Here is an 18,697-nt window from a genome sequence, read left to right on the forward strand (position 1 = left end):
ATTTCTAGTGTGATCTTATTCTTGCACTCCCACCTCTAAAACCTCTATTATTCACTTTGTTTGATTTTTGTTGTTGTTGTTGACGAATGTTCAAGTGCGGCACTTGAATAGGAACAGTAGCAGTAGCAGTAGTGAAGAGAATCTATTTATCTTTCCACTAATGATAGAGTCAAATGTTAGGGTATGCCGGTGCCGTATTGAGTGGCCCCAGGAGCGTCGCTGGTTCTTTCAGTTTTTCGTAAGCATTCTCATCTGCCTCAATAATGGTGCATGCTTCTGCTTCAGCATATTCAGCCCTTTCATGAAAAAAGGAGCCTTCAAGTACAATCAATCACAGGTGAATGTCGTTTCCACTATGGGTGTCATCTTAAGTTACTTCTCGTTACCTACCGGGTATCTGTATGACTTTAAGGGCCCCATGCCAACCCTTTTGGTAGGGACTATATTGAATATGATTGGTTGGCTTGGCATGTTCTTGATGTTTTTTGATATGGAACGCCCACTGCTTGGGACAAACATCGGGACTATGTGCCTTTTCTACGGTATCTCACAGTTTTCAGCCAGTTTTTATGAATCTGGTAGCGTCCTGACGAATCTAGATGCCTTTTCGTGTTACCAGGGACGTGTGATACTCATACAGAAGACTTTCATGGGGCTTGGAAGCTCCATCATTGCACAGATATACATTGCTTTTTTTGAGACGCGTGTGGAGGGTATTGGACCTTTCTTCTTCTTCTTGGTGATCTACTCCTTGACGGTTGGGGTACTCGGCACATTGTTTGTTCGTCTACCAACCGAAAAGACGTACTGCTTGGGTCTTAACATCCCTGATGAAGATGTTGTCCGGAGCGGTGGAGGTGAGTCCCCTTTGTTTAGGCTTCCGCTCAACGTGGGGACATGCGTTCTTCTTCTTTCTATTGCTTACATATTGATGGCGACGCTGCTCGAAAATTACCATTTGATGTCGGACTCCGATCGTCTGATTATTGGAATCTTTACAATCGTCTTGGTTATGAGTTTCTCTTCTATGATTTTCATCACGCCAAGTTATTCTTGGAACATTGGGGGATATCGACCGCAGCCTTCATCATCTCTTACACAAGAAGAGCTCTCTGTCATCACAAGAGATGTGATGGTTGAGGGGCCTACAACCCCGGATAACGCAAGGCTGAAGGCATCCACTTCTCTCTTGTCTATCAAAAATTGTCCAAAATACAGTCTAAACGACAAAGACGCTCCTCGGGAAAAGAATGAGATGGAACCTTTGGAACCACGTGAGTTTGCGCCCACGAAGGACACCAAGGAGGTAGATGATTGGAAACGACCCGCGTCGAAGGGGTGGTCTTCTCAGTCGGGCGATAACTTTGCAGTTGAGTCAGAGGCTGGTAGAGAGGAGGTGAAACTAAATTCAAAATCCTTGTGGTACAACATGCGACGACGAGAATTATGGCTTATGTGGTACGTGTGCTTTGCCTCATGGAGCTCAGCAACCGTGGTTTCAACAAACAGTAGCCAAATATATGAGGCTATGAACTTTGACGGTTACTCTTCCACAGTCAATGTTGTTTTTGTGTCCATTTACGGCGTTGCCAGTGCGGTGGGACGCGTGATTGTTGGAGCCCTTCACCCCTTTCTCTTGCGCAAGAAGATATCTGTATCTGTGCTCTTTTGTATCGCCCCCGTTCTAAATGCCATTGGCCTCCCACTGTTTCTTGGAATGCCCCAAAATGCCCTGGTGGTACCATTCTTCATTGTTGGTCTTGCCACTGGGGTTTCGTGGGGGAGTACCATTCTTATCGTCAAGGGTCTCTTTGCCCCTGACAATTGCGGAAAACACTACAGCGCGCTCTATACCGCAGGGATCGTTTCCCCTTTGATATTCAATGTTGCTCTTTTTGGTCCTTTGTACGATTACTACAGTAGACAACAGGGCCGCTGGGACACCCGCAAATGCGAAGGGCGTGTCTGTATTTGGGTCCCCCTCGTGGCGTGCGCCGTAGTAAATGCTATTGCTCTCCCTTTGTCTATTTACTTCCTTTTTCGGGTGACAAAAAGAGGAGGCCTCCTGTAGATGAGGCCGCAAGAAAACCAAAACCAATGTAATTATTCACTAGGGGATTTTGTATTTTTTTGCAGATGACTCTCTTTGTGTAGTATACATTTTCAAGAAAACAAACAGGCGTGCTGCTTTTTTTTGTTGTTGTTGTCGGAGGAGGGGCGGGGTGGGGGCGCTCCTGTTGTTGAAGCCTTTTTTTAGTCAATGTGAGATTATACATTTGTGTCTACAGGTTGTCTCGAGGCGCATATGTGTGCGTCTTATGCTCTACGCGCTCTTCCACTGTTGTGGGCCGTTATGTTGTTCTACTCCCTGCCTGCTATTTTTTGTGTTTTTGTTTCATTGCTTTTTAAAAAATTATTTTAATGAAGCCCGAGGAAGTACGGAGTTGCCTCGTGAAGTGGGAGGGGTTTCCACTAGATATTGCGGCATAACACCCACACACACACAGACTCTCACATAGAAACTTTTATCGTCGTAGTTGATTTTTTTTTTTGCTTTTGGTTGTATCACTGCGGCCTTGATGCCAGATATTCCCGTTGTTGTATTGGGCGGTGGAGGCGTCGGGAAAAGTTGTCTTACCATCCAGTACATCCAAGGCCACTTCGTAGACAAGTATGATGCTACCATCGAGGACGTGTACCGCAAGCCAATCGATATTGACAACGAGCCAGCAGTGCTGACAATAGTGGATACGGCTGGCCAAGACGCGTTTGGTGCGATGCGTGATCAATATCTAAAGAAAGGACAAGGGTTCGTTCTCGTGTATAGCATTACTGATGCCGAGAGTTTTCAGCAGCTTAAGAGAATTTACGCGCAGCTTCGCCGCGTGAAAGGCGACCAACCGGTTCCTTGCGTGGTTGTGGGGAACAAGATTGACGAGACGAATTATCGGGCTGTAGCCTCAGAGGAGGGCAGTCAGTTTGCCTCGCAGACAAAGTGCCCATTTCTGGAAGTGACGGCAAAAAACCGGCGGATGGCGGAGGAAGTCTTCGAGACGCTCGTCCGCACCATCCGAAGTGGCGGGGCCTCGGCCGCCGAGCACGTGACCGCCAACGGTGCGGGGGCCCCACGCGTTGAGGAGGCGCCGGGTGGTGAGGTGCAGCGTCCACTGTGGGGTGGCGCTGCGCAAGAAATACAGGCAGCACCAACTCTGCCGCCGCCCGCCCCTGTGAAAAAGAAAAAGAAGAAGAGTAAATGCAACCTGCTGTAGTTTTTCTTCTTTTAGGAGGTTTTTATGTGTGTGGCTCTCACTCATTCAGGGAGTTGTTTCCTCTGGTGACTACTTTCCGTGTACCCCCGCGGCTGCTCTTTCCATCTGTCTCCGAACTTGTCTTCTCACACCCACTCTCTCTCACACACACCCACTCTCTCTTTCTCTCTCTCTCTCTACATATATATTTATGTATATATTGCTGGCACGCAGCCATGCTCAGAGCCTAGGGAAAGGAAAGGAGATGACGGAGCCACAAGGATTAAAATTTGCGACGTACCATTTGGACAAAATCGAAACCTTGAAGGAATTAGAAAAAACTGGACAGCTGTGGTGGAAAAGTACATTGTCGAATCAGCAGACAATTGAGAAACTGTATTTAATTGTCCTCAAAGAAGCTGCAGATGTTGTGGCATTGCAAAACGTATCTCAAAAATCAACGATGAAGAAGGTTCTTTCAGAGGTCTACGGGTTTGTTCATTTTGATTTACTAACAATAGCGTACAACCGGAATCGTGTGCAATTTATCGAGAAAAGAGACATTGATCTCCTTCCACGTGTGTTGGCTCGCGCAGACACGGAATACGGTGTTGTGAATAGCTTGCCAGCATCTAGTCTTCTCTTGTCATTGTCATGCGTTAATGCCCTATATTCCTTGTTTGAGATGATTGATGCTGATGATGCGGGCCGTACCATCCGTTTTATTGTAGTCAACTGTGATCTCTCAGGGACCCCAGAAGGATCAGATGCCTTTAGGTGTGCTCTGATCTGTGAGATGTTTCGGCTTCTTTACGAGGACACCAACTTCAGTGCGCTCTGGGACACACAGCGAGTCGTGATTCTCGGTAGTTTTAAATCCGCTCCTGGCACGGCTCCTTACGACTACCTGACCCGCTTCACCAATGTTATCGAGGAGAGGTTCGTGGCGCAGGTGAGTCGGGCGGAGGGGGATGAGGTTGTGCACCACACGGGTTTCGATGGGTGCGCCGTACGCCGCTTTTGTTTTCTGGTGGTGCGCTTAGCACGTATTGGTCAGCTCCACCACCTGACTAAAGTGATTATTGAGACGACGGACTTCCCCATTGACAGGGTCGATGACTGGGAACTCACGACACTTCAGGATGAGCAGCCGCTTAGGGGCACTGTGGAAATATCTGCCAGTCAAATAATATTTTCATTCAAAACTCCCTGTTCTCTGCACGGTGCTAAGCGACATTTCCGGTTAAATTGGGTGGAGAAACGTGAGAGAGATGCTCCACCTTTACTGGACCTTGTTTCACCCTCTTCGTCGGAACATGTCGTCCATGTGCATGGGATATCGTATGGATACGACAACTTTGAAACAGGGAGAGCGAGGAGCTTCTTCCGTAGCGCCTATGCAACTTGTCCCCACAACCAGACCCCTTGTACTACGAAGGAACTGTTAGCGAAAAACCCACAGCTGAAGATTCTCACAGTTCCGAAGTGCTTCCTGCACCCCGAACCGGGAACTCAAAAGGGTCCTGATACGTCGAAGAATGCTATCGTTGATTTCACAACATGGTGTGATCATTCCCTCTCGTCGCCGTTTGCAAGGCCAACGTGCGATGAGCCGCAGTTTACTACATTCTTTCCATTAACAGCATCATCTTTAGTGATGGAGTGCAAGTTGCCGAAGGAGGGTATTCTGACCTGTAAGGAGTTTGCTGTTGGTACACATGATTACATCTTGTATTGCACGTCCTCCTTTAAGTGCACTGAGGTAGGAAAGCTCCAATCTCTTCTTGATGTGTGGAATGGCGGTATGCCATCCGTGCCGGACACCATGGTAGGGAGTCACTTATTCCTTTCATGCACTCTGCAGTTAATGTTGCACGAAAGAAGCCTATGACCCGTCACTTTCTGCACCTGAAGCCTTTTGCTTATTTTTCTATAAGTGGTTATATATANTATATATATATATATATATATATATATATAAGCCTTGTGAAGGTTGTGGTATCTTGGAAGTTTTGCTGTTTTTGTGTATCTTCGTTTCTTGTTTTCTCTTATGCACAACATGGGTGCTTTTTTTATCTTTCTCGGAGGGGCACCGAACGTGTGATGCACGCAGCTAACACTGAGCGAACACCGAAAAGGAACCCATTTAAGACACAATGGCGAACGAATCTCCCTTCTTTTCAGGAGTGCTTGTCATCCCTAGGGACCCGAGAAGATTTTCGCGGCTTTGGTGAAGTGTTGGCAGCAGCCAGCCCGCCTGTTCGTGAACGTCTTGAATGCAGAGACGCTCTGAATTCGCCGAGGATGGGCGGCGTAGACTTCTCTTTCGTCACTCTAGAAGTCTCAGATGCCACATCCCCAGGAACACCACCGCATCCTGTGGAGCGGTACCAGCAGAGCTGCGCGTCCACGCCGGAGCAAACGCCGCGACGCTTTGTTGTCGAAGACCACGGGTTCGGTGCTTCTACTACCCCTCGCAAGCTTCCACCCCTGTGCCCAAACGTTTCGCCCATTGCCCATAGTCCATCCGTTGCGGGAGGATCCTCCTCAGCGCCGCGGACGGAGCCGCAGGAGGTGCGCCTCGCGCGTTCGGCCGAAACTGCTGAGGGGGTGAGCTCAACGGTGCTGAAGAATGGGGGGAACCTGGAGGCCGCGTTCTGCATGGAGTGCCATGTGGGCGCTGCCGACTACGACGCTCCTCCTCCTCCTGGGATAGAGGTCTCACCCACGTACGAAGATCAGTTGCTCGCGTCAGACGACGACGGGCTGGGCGAGTGGCGTGCTATTGGGCAGCGCGCAGATGGTGTCATTCCCCCGTTGAGTGAATGGAGAGACGGTAGCTGGCTCACCACAGAACTCACGTACCGCTACGGCGATTTTGCGTACCATCATCCGCTCGTTTACAGAGTTACCTCTGATACAGGGAATGGAAATGCTTTGAAAAGGTTTTTTTTTATCTAGCGCCTCTTCGCTCTCTCCCCATAGGTGTATTCCACCACTCGACGAACAATTACTGTTGACTGTGACGTAAACATGGGTGGGGCGATTTCTTCCGCGAAGCGAGATATGGCCAGACAGGGGGCGTTTTGTTTTGTTTGTTGGAGTGTTGAATGAGGGAATTAGTTCAAACATATATGGGCAAGTAAGAAAGCGGAATGAAAAGGTGATAAGAGCAGGACGCCTTCTTTACTTTTCTCCAACATGAAGGATTCAGAATCCGTTTGCAGCGTAGTTGTTCAACAATCAAGGCCAAAGAGGAAAGGTTCAAATAAAGTGGAGGATGCGTGCAACAATTGAGAAGATGTGTGCAAGTCTCGAGATGGCTGAGGCGTCCTCGTTAGAGCTGCGACGTACAGCAGATGAATGGATCAGTTTCACTGCTAGGATGCGTGAGGAGGCGGATGCGGTTCACTCTGTGGCGACTTCTCTTTCTTGTTCTTTGCTGCCTCTCGTTGACGAGGTGACGGATTTGCTGCGTGATGTAGAGTCGCTACTGGCCACGAGCTTTGCAGAGGAGACTCGCTCTGCCATGTTACGCTCCCTTGCTCATCCTACAGCCACTGCTGCTGCTGGTGGTGGTGGTGGTGGTGGTGTGCAGTAGCTATTTTATCAACGGCTCCCTTCACACTGTTGAGGAGGTTGGGGTTGTTGCTCACACGCACGCATAGATACACTCACAGACCAGTTGACATTTCAATTGGCTCTAACAGTGGCTCTTCGCTTCATTTATTTGGCTGCAAAGCCATTTTAGGTGTTATTTTATTGATTAGTCTGTATGGGGGAGGCTTTTCCGGCTCCAATGACCCGACGGTCATTGAGTGCGCCGTGTGCGACACTGCGGCATGTGGGCTGCCTGTGTGACACTGAGGTGGACGCATCTCTGCAAGTGGAGGCTGTGGAGGCTGCGTTCTCTCTCCCCAACCCGCGATTGCGCACGGCGAGGGCAGCGGCGCTGTTTCCTAGCTTTACGACAGGTGGTGCGGCAACCGTTTTGCAGCCTCTAGCGAATTCACTTGTGTGCGAGAGAGAGGAAGTTCATGAGGAACCGGTTCTTTTCGATCGTCTTAATGCAGCCAATTCACAGATCAACCTCCTGAACACCACGAATAGACACATGATTGATCGATGCGCCGAGCTCGAAGAGGAGAACGCGTTCCTTACCCTCGCGCTGAATCAGGCACGTGATGAGAACCTAAAGCTGAGCGCGCGGCTGGAGCGGTATCTTAAGGAGCGTCATGTGGCCCAGCAGTCAAACACAGATTTCGAGCGGTAGCTGTGTGCGTGTTGGTAAGAAGTCGACATTCTGCAGCATCCCCTAAGAGAGACCAACAGAGCAGCAAGAAGACTATGGTGTATTGTTGCACATTAGTCCGTCACTGTGGGTTTTGCGTTTTTTTTTTTTCTTTGCCCCGTTGAGTTGCCGTGAAAAAAATGGCTTTGGCGTTCATGCGTATTCACCCCTTTATACCTTTGCTTTGCATCTTGCGGGGAAGCTGCCGGTGAAAGGAAGAAAAAGGGGAAGAGAATTGTAGCAGAAAGAAAGATAGCCGCAAAAGAAAAAAAAAGAAGAACGAACCCTTCCTGTAAAACTGACGGCGATCAATGCGGCGTGTTTCTCTCGCTGTGGCGCTGTCATCGGCGGGGGGACGCCGCACTGTTATTTTCAGTCCCCGATACGACTGGCGCACGTCGGGCGTCCACGATATTGCGCCGCGGGACGAGGGCGACTTTGTGTACGATGGGCCCCGGCCGGCGCTGCCCGGCGCCCACCCGCTCCCACTGTACCACCCGCACAACTCTGTGACGCGCCCCCCGGTGTCGCCGTACATGCCGTCGCCACAGCGCAGTCACCCATACTTCACCGAGCCTCTTCCAGAGCTACCGCACTTGAACACAACGAGACCTATCGTCTACACGTACGGCACCATGAAAGAACGTATTGTGGTGCCTGTATTTAACCTTAAGAATGAAGTGACACACACGCGGGAACTGGATCCCTTCATCTTTGGTATGTACCCAGAGGTGGAGGAGCTTAGTAAGAATCTCACATATTGGTTGGTACGCTGCCAAAACTTTGCGAGTAAATGGGACTACGAGAAGCGGGAAATATGGCGAAAGGCAAAGAAAAATTGGCCGAATACTGGGATGGGAATGCCACGCGTTAGCGACCGAAAAAACCATCAATATCCATGGGGTGGCCGCACGAAACCGTCCAAGCCGTGGAACATGCTGATGCCAACAATGGACGTTAAAACATGGAGTAAAAGCAATCGCATGATGCTGACCCTCAAGTTGCTCCAGGGACGGCTCCAGATTGTGGACCGACTTACCCTGCAGGAACCCACACAGGAGCGCTATCTAGAGCTCTGCCGCACCATGGCATGGGATGTACGACATACAGGTGGTGGTGTGCTTTTCATGGATGGGGGCTCTCGCATTACCTCTAGTTCTGAGTTTGATCGATCCTTCTTTTTTGGCAGTTTTTTTAACGGTAGGAACAAGGTGGTTCGCCCTACCGTGTTGTGTGACGAACAGTACGACTACAACAAGACAGCTGCCAAACAACGGATGAAAGGTCCCAAGGGGCCAAAGAATCCAATTCCAGTCAATCGGTTTAATGTCTATGACGCAATGAAACATGAAAGGCTGGTCGTGACAGAGGGTGCACTTATGCAGTTAGAGGAAGAACTATACGAGCACAAGCTACAAATACTTCCACCGCATATTCGCAATCAGCTACTGGAGCGTGGGTACCTGAATAGCGAGATACTAGGTGATTGTGTTCCACATCTGCAGACGATTCAAATGGAAGCTGCGGCTCGCATAGAAGAAAATGAGAGCAGTATGTACCACCCGTTTGTTGATAACCCCTACCAGCCGTGGAACGATGAAGTCAATGCTTCCTACGCTGTTGATGCTGTGGATGGAACAATACAGCAATACGTCAATGGCAAAAAAACATCATGGGCGATGCTTTCTTAGTCTTCACTATCCCCCGATTTCCTCTACACTGTTTTTTTTTTCCCCCTTAAACCGTATGGGTTTCTGAGGCTGCGTCGCTGTGCGTGTGCATGTGTTGACTCGTTCTTTTATTTGTTTACTTTTTTCTGTTGGCATATATATATATATATCTATGTCTGTGTGTATGTGTATGTATGCTTAGCGAACCCTTATGAAAGTTGCTGCGAGAGGCCCCATCGTGCGGTGGTCGCTGCGGAGACCAACGACTGGAATTGCTGTGTCTCGGAGCGACTGGCGATCAGGTCGCGATCTTAGCACTGAAGAAAAGGACTCCGGCCTCTTGCTTCGTTTACGTGATGTGTGCGCTAAGGTGCCGGACGGCAGCCGCCTCCCTGTGGCTGTTGTGAAGGCACATTCGAGTGACTTTCAAGTGAACGAAATTGATGCGGGTGGAAATGTCGCGACACTTGAAAAGGCCCCAAAAGGAAGATGGCAGAAGATTTCGCGTCAGAAAACTCTTCTTGTCGAGGACAACCGGGAAACACCATTCAGTAATCCGTTAAAAACATTTAGTCCACGTGTGCAGAGTTATGGTGAGTACGTGAGATCGTTGGGAAGGCTTCCACGGGATTTTTCAATACTTCGTTTTGTCCTCTATCGAGATTCCCATTCAATCAGTAGTGTTGTAAACCGTGTAGGCTATGTGTTGTCCCCCCAACAGGACTGCATGTTTATGCATCACCAACCAGGCGGGTCTTTTGGTTGTATTACACAATACGGCGTGTGCATTGGTATGACAAAGGAGCTCCTTCCGCATGCATCACGTCATTACAACCTACATCCTCTTATTTTTGATCCACGTGAGTATCACTCGAATGAGCGTCTGGATTCACTCCTCCAAAGACCTTGTGGGCATTACTATCGCATGACTCTACGGTGTGTGGAAGGTGATCGAGATTTTGTGAACAGTCGACTAAAGTTCATAAGTGAAAGGGGCTTTATCAACTATTTTGGTTTAGATACATTTGGTGTGGGTACGAACCGATTTTTTGAAATGGCATCTTTTGCCGCCCAAGGAGATTATCTTAAGGCTGTGGGTGGATTGCTCCAGTGCATTGCCGAGTGCGATGGGGTGCACCATGATTACTACCTGCGATACCTTAATGCAGAACCTAGCACCGTTCCGGGTGTGTCGAAGTCATGGGCGGATGCGGCCAAACACATGCGATCACAAAAGTGGCTTGTAGAGTTACTGCAACAGCTGTCCGAATACCACGAGGGTGCTGTGAGGAAGGATGAGCACCTTCGCAAGATTTGGGAGCGTGTTCCTGTTCGTGATCGTATTCAACGTAGTGCCGCAGAGTTTGTGTGGAATGCCATGACGTCACAGCGATTGCTCTCGAAGGGTTTGGAAGTTGTTGAAGGGGACGTGGTGCGGGTGCGCACCTCCGATTCCTCTAGTGTTATTGATACCACTTCATTTCCCAAGAGTTCTTACGATTACAAACATGTAACCGGTGAAGATGCACGAAGAGGTGTCTACAACATACAGGACGTTGTTCTTCCCATCCCATATGATTCTGTTTCTCTCCGTGATTGCCTGTTTCCTGAGTTAACACCACTCGACAGAGAGTTTTACCAAGAATTTGCGGCAAAGCATGGTTTATCATTTCTTTTTGAAGAGACATTTGTGCCTGGTGCAACACCTCGAGAGCTCTACCGTCCACTGGTGGTGAAACCTAGGGACTTTCAAGTTGTTGTGATTCATGACCCGAATTCTTTTGTATGCTTAAAGTCGGATCTTGCTGTAATGCAAGAGAGGAAGCCGATAGAAGTCAAGGAAATGGATTATGCGACGCGGATACGGGAACCGTGTGTGTATAACGTATCGGAGCGTTTTGTAGAGAAGATGGAACCTATTAAGAAAGCACACGGAGGCGTTAGCTCAGTCATCCTTTCCTTTTCTCTCCCAGGCGGCTCTTCACCGTTTGTGATGCTGAGGGAGGTGTTCTCTCTACGTTATGCTTCGTTTCAGGATCTCTATGGTATGCTGTAGAGAGAGAGAGAAAGAGATAAATTTCTTGTGCCACTCTTGTTTGGTACATTTTTTTTTTTTTTNTTTTTTTTTTTTTTGAGGGGGGTGAGAGGTGAGGTGGAAATAGGAGGGTTCCCCTCAGTACCACGTCTCCCATGCAGATGTCTTTTGTGTAACGACACGCATGCTACATCATTTTGTGAAGGTGCTTGCATTTATGCTCTCGGCAACTTCGTTCTCTTTTTGTCTTGTCTCCTCTCTTTTTTTTTCTATTTTTCTGCTCATGTATCTCCTTTGAAGTAGGTAAATGTCATCCCGGCGTGAAGGTGGGTCTGCGTCTGCGTTTAAAGTCTCACTGTCTAATTTGGGCGTCGACCTGGAGACGGTGGGAGGTGTCACTTATCCCCATCATGTGTTTGGCCACAATATGGTGTTGAGGCCTGTTGGGCGGCCAGAGATACTGCTCCCGGGCGCTTACGGCGAGGTCTACGTGGAGCCAGGCAAAGAGTACTCGGTACAATCTGTCTCCATGCCTTGACTGCCAAGGTGTGGGTTTATGAGTGGGTCTCTCTCTCTCTCTCTATCTCGTTGTGTGTGTGTGTGTGTGTGTGTGTGTGTGTCTGTGCTTGGCTTGGACGGAAGTGTCTGCCTGTGCAGGTTCGGTTGCCTTTTTTCCCTTGTATGTATGCCCTCGCGTATGGGCTTAATAAAGTTAAAGAAAAAAAAGGACTTGCTTGATCGTGAATATAGCCCTCGTCCTTCCGTTAATGTTGCTGTTGAGAAGGAAAAATGCGTATCGTGCAGGCAACCCATGCTTACGCAAACACAGGCCGGCATTATTTGTCACTTTGCAAGGACGATCTTATTCTAGTCCTGGAGGAGCACCGTAGCGGATGGTGGATAGGGCAGAATGTGAGAGGGGCAAAGGGCGTCGTCCCGTCGACGTATTTGCGAGATTTTGTCCTTGATGCTCCATCCATAGAATTGCTTCATGAGGTCTCGGTCATGCAGATAGCTCAACAGTTTGAGGTCGACCTCTCCACCCACGTGCCAACTCCCCTGGTTCGAGGTGATGCACTTTCATGCGGTGGATCCAAGTGCAATGGACTAAATCGAACTGATCTTGAAGAAGGTGTGGAGCGCTTTCTCGTGCAACGTGAGACGGCGCGACGACGGCTAAGTGAATGCTTGAATGATTTTGAGAGGGAGAAGAATTATGCCGCCAAAGACGAGGTGACCTCCGACGATAACGTGATGGCGTTGAAAGTGGGTATTTCGAGACGTCAGATTGACGCTCTAAATGCACATGAAGAACAAATTCGCGATGAGCTGCACTCTCTAAGAGATATGATAGCAGAAAAAAAGTGCGAGGTACCTCCCAGACTACTTCGTCTTGTTGATGAGGCTCTCGGGGAAAAAGATGTTTGTAGCGATCAGGTTGCGTTGTATCGAGAAGCACTTCACGAGCAGCTTCATCAATGCCATAGAGACGTCCGAAAAGCGGAAGGAGAGTTATCCGCATTTAGCGAGGGTGTTCAGAAGGCTGACCGCTCATGTCGCGAGGGGAGGGAGCTCCTTTCATACAGGATCAGTCTTCGTGATGCCAAGGTTCGCGCGTTGCTGAACTATTGGTCTGAGAGGGCAGAGGTGGCAAAAGATAGTTACCTACAGGAAAAGGTACGGACGCACCACAAAGAGGCTCTGAAACGAGAAGAGGAGCAACGTTTACGGCACATGATCGCAGAGGGCCGTGAAAAGTATATTAAATCTGAGGATGATCTTTTGCACCTGCAAGAGAGGGTCCAGGAGATTAAAAGCATGCTTGATCAGAAGGTGGAATTGGAGCGACTGAGCGAGGCCATCCGTCGTGCTGCACAGGAGGAAAACACCTGGAAAGAGAAGGTGGCAGGTACAAAAAGAAATGTTTAAACCATTTGGTCTGCTGAAAGGCCTTGTGGTGCCCTTGTGTATGTGGCTGCTCACTCCCTCTTTCTCTCTCTCTCTNTATATATATATATATATATATATGTATGTATTTATATTAATATTGCCTTTATTCTCGCCCCTTGTCTGTTTCAATCGCAAAAAAAAAAAACGAATAAAAAGAAAAAAAAAAGATTGACAATCACATCAAGAAAGCGGCAATGGGGGTCTGCGCTGCAAAGAAGACTGTTGAGGGCAAGATGTCTCGCTTTGTCCCAGCCGCCACGCGATTGGTGGATAACTACTTGGATGAAAACGAGCTAACACCAAGTGACGTTGCGGCTTTCTTTGCATCCATGTGGGGAGCGGCGCTCGATCTATTGGCTTGCTCCAGTGATGAGGCGTGCTTTTTTCTTCGCCAGTCGTGCGCATCCAATCGTAAGGCGGCAGACGCAGTTGAAGAATACATTGCGGCAACCAAAGGCCATCGCGTCACATTGGATTTGAACCGTGCCAAGTTCATGATGGTATGGATAACGTACGACACAGATCACAGCGGTGACATCAGCCTTGGTGAACTAAGGAAACTTGTGAAGGGCATGAATTTTCCCCACGACCTCTCGAAGGGACTCATTGACACTGTAAAGGCTGAGAATGGAAGCGTGAAGTATGCCACACTGGAGAATGTGTACATGTCCCTGACAAAGCTTACCGAATTGGAATACTCTTTCAGGGAAATTGTGGGCCCAGATCGCAACACCATGACAAGAGATGAATTTGTGTCATTTCTGCGAGATACCCAGGGCGAGGATATGACATGTGAGCTGGCTGAGGAAATGCTGGACGCCGTTGGCTGTGCCCCTTTCAGTGACATTCATGTGAACAGTTTTCTTCGCTTCCTCGAAAACCCGCATTACTGCAGCATTGTCGACCAGGTGAAAGTGCTCAATGTTTACCACGATATGAATCAGCCAATTTGCAACTACTACATAAATTCCTCGCACAATACATATCTCACGGGGGACCAATTGACCAGCAAGTCGTCAACGGAGATGTACAAAAAGACTCTTCTTGGTGGATGCCGATGCGTAGAGTTGGACTGCTGGGATGGTCCTGGAGGTGAACCAATTGTGTATCACGGATACACTCGGACCTCGAAGATCTCGTTTCGGTCTTGCGTGGAGGTAATCAAGGAGTACGCCTTCGAAGTTTCAGACTACCCGGTTATTCTCTCGCTAGAGGTGCACACGAGTTTGGCGCAGCAGCATCGCATGGCTGAGATTATGTGTGAAATCTTTGCGGATATGCTTTTCAAGAGTCAGTGGGGTCCTGGCGAAGAGCCTTTGGTGCTGTTCTCTCCAGAGAACCTCAAACGAAAGATTCTTGTGAAGAGTGAAAGAGGTTCGATAGCAAAAGATGAACCTGGTGTAGACAAGGATTACGACGACGAAGGAGAGTTGGTAGTAAAAGTTTCTCCCACGACCAAGCAAGAGTACGAACGCATCCGAGAAGAAAGGCGTAAACAGAATAAGAAGAGCGAGAAGAATATATCGGAAAAACTTTCTTCTGTAGTGTCAATTGAATCTACCGGTTTTCAGGGTGTGGCGGACCTTGCCTATCTTTCCAGGCGACATCCATACCAGTGCAGCTCATTTGTGGAAGGTAAAGCGAGGAAAATGGCACTCTCAAATGCACAGGCGTTTGCGACGATCAATAGACAGTGTCTCAGTCGCATATACCCTGCAGGGTCTCGATTTGACAGCAGCAACTACCATCCACAACTGTTCTGGGACTGCGGCTGCCAGATTGTGGCGTTGAATTGGCAATCAACCAAGACGTATGAGTGGAGGCTTAACCGTGGGTTTTTTTATGATAACGGGAATTGCGGGTACCTCCTCAAACCGTCCTGCTTGCGGTCCGACTCCGAAGCAGTTGTCGGTTCGCAGGTGCGAAGATTGGCTGTGGAGGTTATTTCTGGGTTTTGTATACCAAAACCAAAACGTTCAACAAAGGGAGAGATTGTGGATCCATTCGTCTCTTGCTTTATCGAAGGTCCAGATGCTGACACCACGCCAAAATCTACAGGTACCATCCACAACAACGGATTTCATCCCGTGTGGCGTGGGAAAGGTCTGAAGACTGATTTTGCATGGGATGTGAAGAACTGGGAGCTATCCACTCTTGTTGTGCAGATATACGATGAAGATAAGACCCGAAGTGAGTTCTTAGGTGAATGTACACTGCCTTTGCGTCTGTTAAAAAAGGGCATCCGCCGGATTCCCATTCATGATGTTTCGGGGTCTTCAATTTTGGGCTCATTTATCATGTGCTGTGTTACGTTTCTATGAGATTGTACCACGTATATATATATATATACTTTACGACTATGGAACCAATTGTTTTTTCTGGGGCTTTTTTTTTCGTATTCCGTTTCATCTTCCTTTTTGGGGTAGTTTTCCACCGCTCTCCATCTTGCTGAGCCTTTGTTGTGTGCGACCTGACCACTGACGAGCTTCGTATTGTTTTGCCGTTGGGGACGCTGTTCTCCTCGCCCGCTTCTTTATTTGCTTCGGTTTCTTTGGTCCAGTTCACTGCTTTCTAGCTCTACCAAGGCAAACACTATTATCTACACTTTTTCCCCCAAAGAAAAAAAAAAGATGACCTGGACACACGCTCTGCTTGCTGCTACTGCCTACTTCAGCGCGGCGATGGCACAGACAGCTTCCAACACCACATTTGAAACGGAGGATTCCGAAGATGATTCGAAGGAATTCCCCCTCGTGTGGGTTTGCCTGGGCATCACGGTTGTTGGCGTCGCCCTCGCACTCTATGTTGCCTACCGCCGGCCCGACGAGTTCCACCTGCCCGGCTCCACAGTTATGGTGGCAACGGAAACAGAGGAGGTAGGCGGGCGTAACGAGCCAATCAACAAGAAGGAGACGCTCAACGACGACCTGGAGACCGTTTAGACGAGGATTCCCATGTCTCCTGAAAGTGTGGGAACGATAATTAATGTTTCTTTTTTTTTCCCTCTTTTCGTTGTTGTCTCCTTCATATTTTTCTGTTACATACCCCACGTGTGATAAAATCAAAAAAGAAAAAGAGATCCGAATATGGGAAGGGGAGCCGTATCCTTCCCTCCCCCGTTTTCGGACCGTGAAATGTGCGAGAGGTTACGTTGTTGTATTTGATTTGATGGAAAAAACCCACCGGGGTGGACAAATGTTGAATGGCCCCCCTTGGTTTGTTTTTCCACCTCTCGTTTCTGAGTTCCTTCGTTGGACTCAGAGTGCACTTCAGGCAATTTTTTTTATTTTAGGCCAATACACCAGCAAAGAAAAAAAATCTGTCTCTTCTGAATACAGAAAAAAAAAAGAGCAAGAGAGATTTTAATCATCAAAACGAAAACGGCTTAAAGGTATTATATATATACCATTTCTAGAGAACTAACTGGGAAACCAAAGCAGAGGGATGCGATGTGTGTTTGCAGCAGCTGTCTGTATGGTGTTTCAATAGTTGGAGTACACTCCGAAGAAGCTAAAATTCTACTGTTCTTTTTCTCTTGTCTTGTGTAGTTAAGGAGGTGTGTTTGGAATGCCAAGGTTGGTGATCGCCAAGCCTGGTGTATACACTGGCTGGGCTGCTTGTTAGCTTCACATTTCTTCTTAAAAAGAACAATATTGTGAATTCCCACATTATCGTTCTGGCAACGCCAAACATTGGAGGACGAGGAGAAGGAATTTAGTCTCCAGTAACTGTCGTGGAAATGAACCACATGAAATCCGCCGAGGGGCGGATCTTGACGGTAAGAAGTGGGCCAGCTATTCTAATCATGAGCATAAATGCACAGGTGAGGGTTCTTTGCGGTTGATACAATTGTCCAACTTTCCAAAGAAGGTGCCCTGCAGTCACTGACGTCTTGTGTGTGGGCTCTTTCTGTGTACTATGGAGCTGACCTCATACACAGGCACTCTCATGAATGCGAATACCCCCTCTCGCCCTTCTCATTTACAACATGGCTTCTCTCTCTATACATAGGATGGGGTGACTGGGAATGGTGCTGAAACCATAAGATAGGAGATGGTGTGGAATGCGATTAAAGATACAACAATCGATGGGACACGGGACAATGTGGGGGGTACGGAAGGGGAGTCACTCAATGTGTCATGCGGTGCGACGTGAGCTGTGAGCACAAACCTCCGAAATTGGGTCATGTAGGTCTTTTTTTCTGTAATGACGTCTCCGACCTCCAGCGGGAGTTTTGAAGCTCAATGAAACTCTTGCCTAAGATTCATAGTGTTTGGGGAGGACACAAATACAATGAGGGAGACCAACAAAAACTTTTTTTTTTGTAAATACTTGTGAACACCAATCAAACCTGTTTTCTGGTGGGTGAGTGTTTGTGCATCCTTCTCTATTTGTGTGTGATTGCATGGATGGGCGACAGGTGTGGTGCCTTACGCTTCTCTCGCATACTTGGTATGTGAATTCCACTGGGGTGTGACATAATGTCACTGTTTTGTGTTGTTGGACTGCTTCTCCGCGTTGCTCTTGATGATGTGCTGGTTTGGGTGTGCCCACCAAGCGAGGAAACGCCAATTAGGGGCTGCAGAGAGGTTCAAGGGGGACGAGGGTGAGATAAATCAGTAGGAGCCCAAGCTGTGACAAGGCATCATGTGTCCCATGTTTTCTAGTCTTCACTGGTGGGGGTCCATTCCGAAAATTCCGAGGAAGGGAATGAAAAGAGGGAGAATATGGAACTAAAGCGGTGATAGATTTATGGGTCAGTTGTGGCGCAGTGGGGTTGTCCTCTTTTTTTTTTTGTATGCCTCCTTTCTCTCGGTGATGCGGTGATGATTGATTTGTGGTGGAATGCGGTTCTACTTTTATTAATCCGCGTGTGCATCGTTAGGTACATTGAGTGTAGTGGAGGAAACGAATTTTCCTCAGCGAAGTGCTGCCGGAAAGAGTACTTATTTGAGGACCACTCACACACAACAGGGCCTCTCTCCTAAGATGTGCTCTGCGCCCCACGCTTTTGGAGAGGTGTAAGGCGAGAGAGAAAGAGGGAGATCTCATACATAAAGGCAGTACAGCGTGTGTATTTTCTTTTTGGTGTGAAGAGTAACAAGGAGAGGTGTCCCGGAAGAATCTCAACTGTTGCTTCAGAGAATGAATTTGTGGATTTCAAATGAGAAGTACGGCGCACCATCGCTCTTCTCTGCAGTGCTGTGTTGATCCCTGTGCTCTCTACGTCTGGTGACTCTGAATTGTTTAGAATAGCTGCGGTTCTCTGCGGTGTGATATATATATATGTGTGTGTGTCTTTGTGAGAGTGTCCCCAAATAACAGTCTTTAAGCACCTCGCTGTGGATCCTCAACATTTCATTCTCTCTCTCTCTCTCTCTATCTGTTTTCATTCAGTTACCTTCACTTTGTTTAGTTTCTGCTTCGTTTCGCCAAGGAAGTAAACCACAGAGAATCATGCCTCCAAAAAGAGGGAATGATTCAGGAAAGACTCCTGTAGGAG

The 18,697-nt window shown here is 48.2% G+C and overlaps 12 protein-coding genes across 12 annotated transcripts; all 12 read left to right on the forward strand.

Moving 5' to 3' along the window:
- Positions 1–160: 160 nt before the first annotated feature.
- On the forward strand, positions 161–2,071 carry DQ04_00761080 (hypothetical protein; the record flags this gene model as incomplete). The annotated part of the gene is made up of 1 exon (XM_009309663.1): positions 161–2,071. The coding sequence occupies one exon, from the start codon at positions 161–163 to the stop codon at positions 2,069–2,071; it is 1,911 nt and encodes a 636-aa protein (XP_009307938.1).
- Positions 2,072–2,579: 508 nt separating this feature from the next.
- Positions 2,580–3,269, forward strand: DQ04_00761090 (putative small GTP-binding protein RAB6; the record flags this gene model as incomplete). The annotated part of the gene is made up of 1 exon (XM_009309664.1): positions 2,580–3,269. The coding sequence occupies one exon, from the start codon at positions 2,580–2,582 to the stop codon at positions 3,267–3,269; it is 690 nt and encodes a 229-aa protein (XP_009307939.1).
- A 244-nt stretch (positions 3,270–3,513) lies between these two features.
- DQ04_00761100 (hypothetical protein) lies at positions 3,514–5,139 on the forward strand (the record flags this gene model as incomplete). The annotated part of the gene is made up of 1 exon (XM_009309665.1): positions 3,514–5,139. One exon carries the CDS (start codon positions 3,514–3,516, stop codon positions 5,137–5,139), a length of 1,626 nt encoding a protein of 541 aa, XP_009307940.1.
- A 212-nt stretch (positions 5,140–5,351) lies between these two features.
- Positions 5,352–6,209, forward strand: DQ04_00761110 (hypothetical protein; the record flags this gene model as incomplete). Its single annotated transcript, XM_009309666.1, has 1 exon — positions 5,352–6,209. One exon carries the CDS (start codon positions 5,352–5,354, stop codon positions 6,207–6,209), a length of 858 nt encoding a protein of 285 aa, XP_009307941.1.
- Positions 6,210–6,528: 319 nt separating this feature from the next.
- Positions 6,529–6,849, forward strand: DQ04_00761120 (hypothetical protein; the record flags this gene model as incomplete). Its single annotated transcript, XM_009309667.1, has 1 exon — positions 6,529–6,849. The coding sequence occupies one exon, from the start codon at positions 6,529–6,531 to the stop codon at positions 6,847–6,849; it is 321 nt and encodes a 106-aa protein (XP_009307942.1).
- A 198-nt stretch (positions 6,850–7,047) lies between these two features.
- Positions 7,048–7,521, forward strand: DQ04_00761130 (hypothetical protein; the record flags this gene model as incomplete). Its single annotated transcript, XM_009309668.1, has 1 exon — positions 7,048–7,521. The coding sequence occupies one exon, from the start codon at positions 7,048–7,050 to the stop codon at positions 7,519–7,521; it is 474 nt and encodes a 157-aa protein (XP_009307943.1).
- Positions 7,522–7,850: 329 nt separating this feature from the next.
- Positions 7,851–9,230, forward strand: DQ04_00761140 (hypothetical protein; the record flags this gene model as incomplete). The annotated part of the gene is made up of 1 exon (XM_009309669.1): positions 7,851–9,230. One exon carries the CDS (start codon positions 7,851–7,853, stop codon positions 9,228–9,230), a length of 1,380 nt encoding a protein of 459 aa, XP_009307944.1.
- Positions 9,231–9,420: 190 nt separating this feature from the next.
- On the forward strand, positions 9,421–11,265 carry DQ04_00761150 (tRNA pseudouridine13 synthase; the record flags this gene model as incomplete). Its single annotated transcript, XM_009309670.1, has 1 exon — positions 9,421–11,265. One exon carries the CDS (start codon positions 9,421–9,423, stop codon positions 11,263–11,265), a length of 1,845 nt encoding a protein of 614 aa, XP_009307945.1.
- Positions 11,266–11,551: 286 nt separating this feature from the next.
- On the forward strand, positions 11,552–11,782 carry DQ04_00761160 (hypothetical protein; the record flags this gene model as incomplete). Its single annotated transcript, XM_009309671.1, has 1 exon — positions 11,552–11,782. One exon carries the CDS (start codon positions 11,552–11,554, stop codon positions 11,780–11,782), a length of 231 nt encoding a protein of 76 aa, XP_009307946.1.
- A 251-nt stretch (positions 11,783–12,033) lies between these two features.
- On the forward strand, positions 12,034–13,173 carry DQ04_00761170 (hypothetical protein; the record flags this gene model as incomplete). The annotated part of the gene is made up of 1 exon (XM_009309672.1): positions 12,034–13,173. One exon carries the CDS (start codon positions 12,034–12,036, stop codon positions 13,171–13,173), a length of 1,140 nt encoding a protein of 379 aa, XP_009307947.1.
- Positions 13,174–13,427: 254 nt separating this feature from the next.
- DQ04_00761180 (phosphoinositide-specific phospholipase C) lies at positions 13,428–15,515 on the forward strand (the record flags this gene model as incomplete). The annotated part of the gene is made up of 1 exon (XM_009309673.1): positions 13,428–15,515. The coding sequence occupies one exon, from the start codon at positions 13,428–13,430 to the stop codon at positions 15,513–15,515; it is 2,088 nt and encodes a 695-aa protein (XP_009307948.1).
- A 309-nt stretch (positions 15,516–15,824) lies between these two features.
- Positions 15,825–16,136, forward strand: DQ04_00761190 (hypothetical protein; the record flags this gene model as incomplete). Its single annotated transcript, XM_009309674.1, has 1 exon — positions 15,825–16,136. The coding sequence occupies one exon, from the start codon at positions 15,825–15,827 to the stop codon at positions 16,134–16,136; it is 312 nt and encodes a 103-aa protein (XP_009307949.1).
- Positions 16,137–18,697: the final 2,561 nt, after the last annotated feature.

This window comes from Trypanosoma grayi (genome assembly GCF_000691245.1).
Source record: "Trypanosoma grayi strain ANR4 Tgr_76_V1, whole genome shotgun sequence".
Taxonomy (NCBI): Eukaryota; Euglenozoa; class Kinetoplastea; order Trypanosomatida; family Trypanosomatidae; genus Trypanosoma; species Trypanosoma grayi.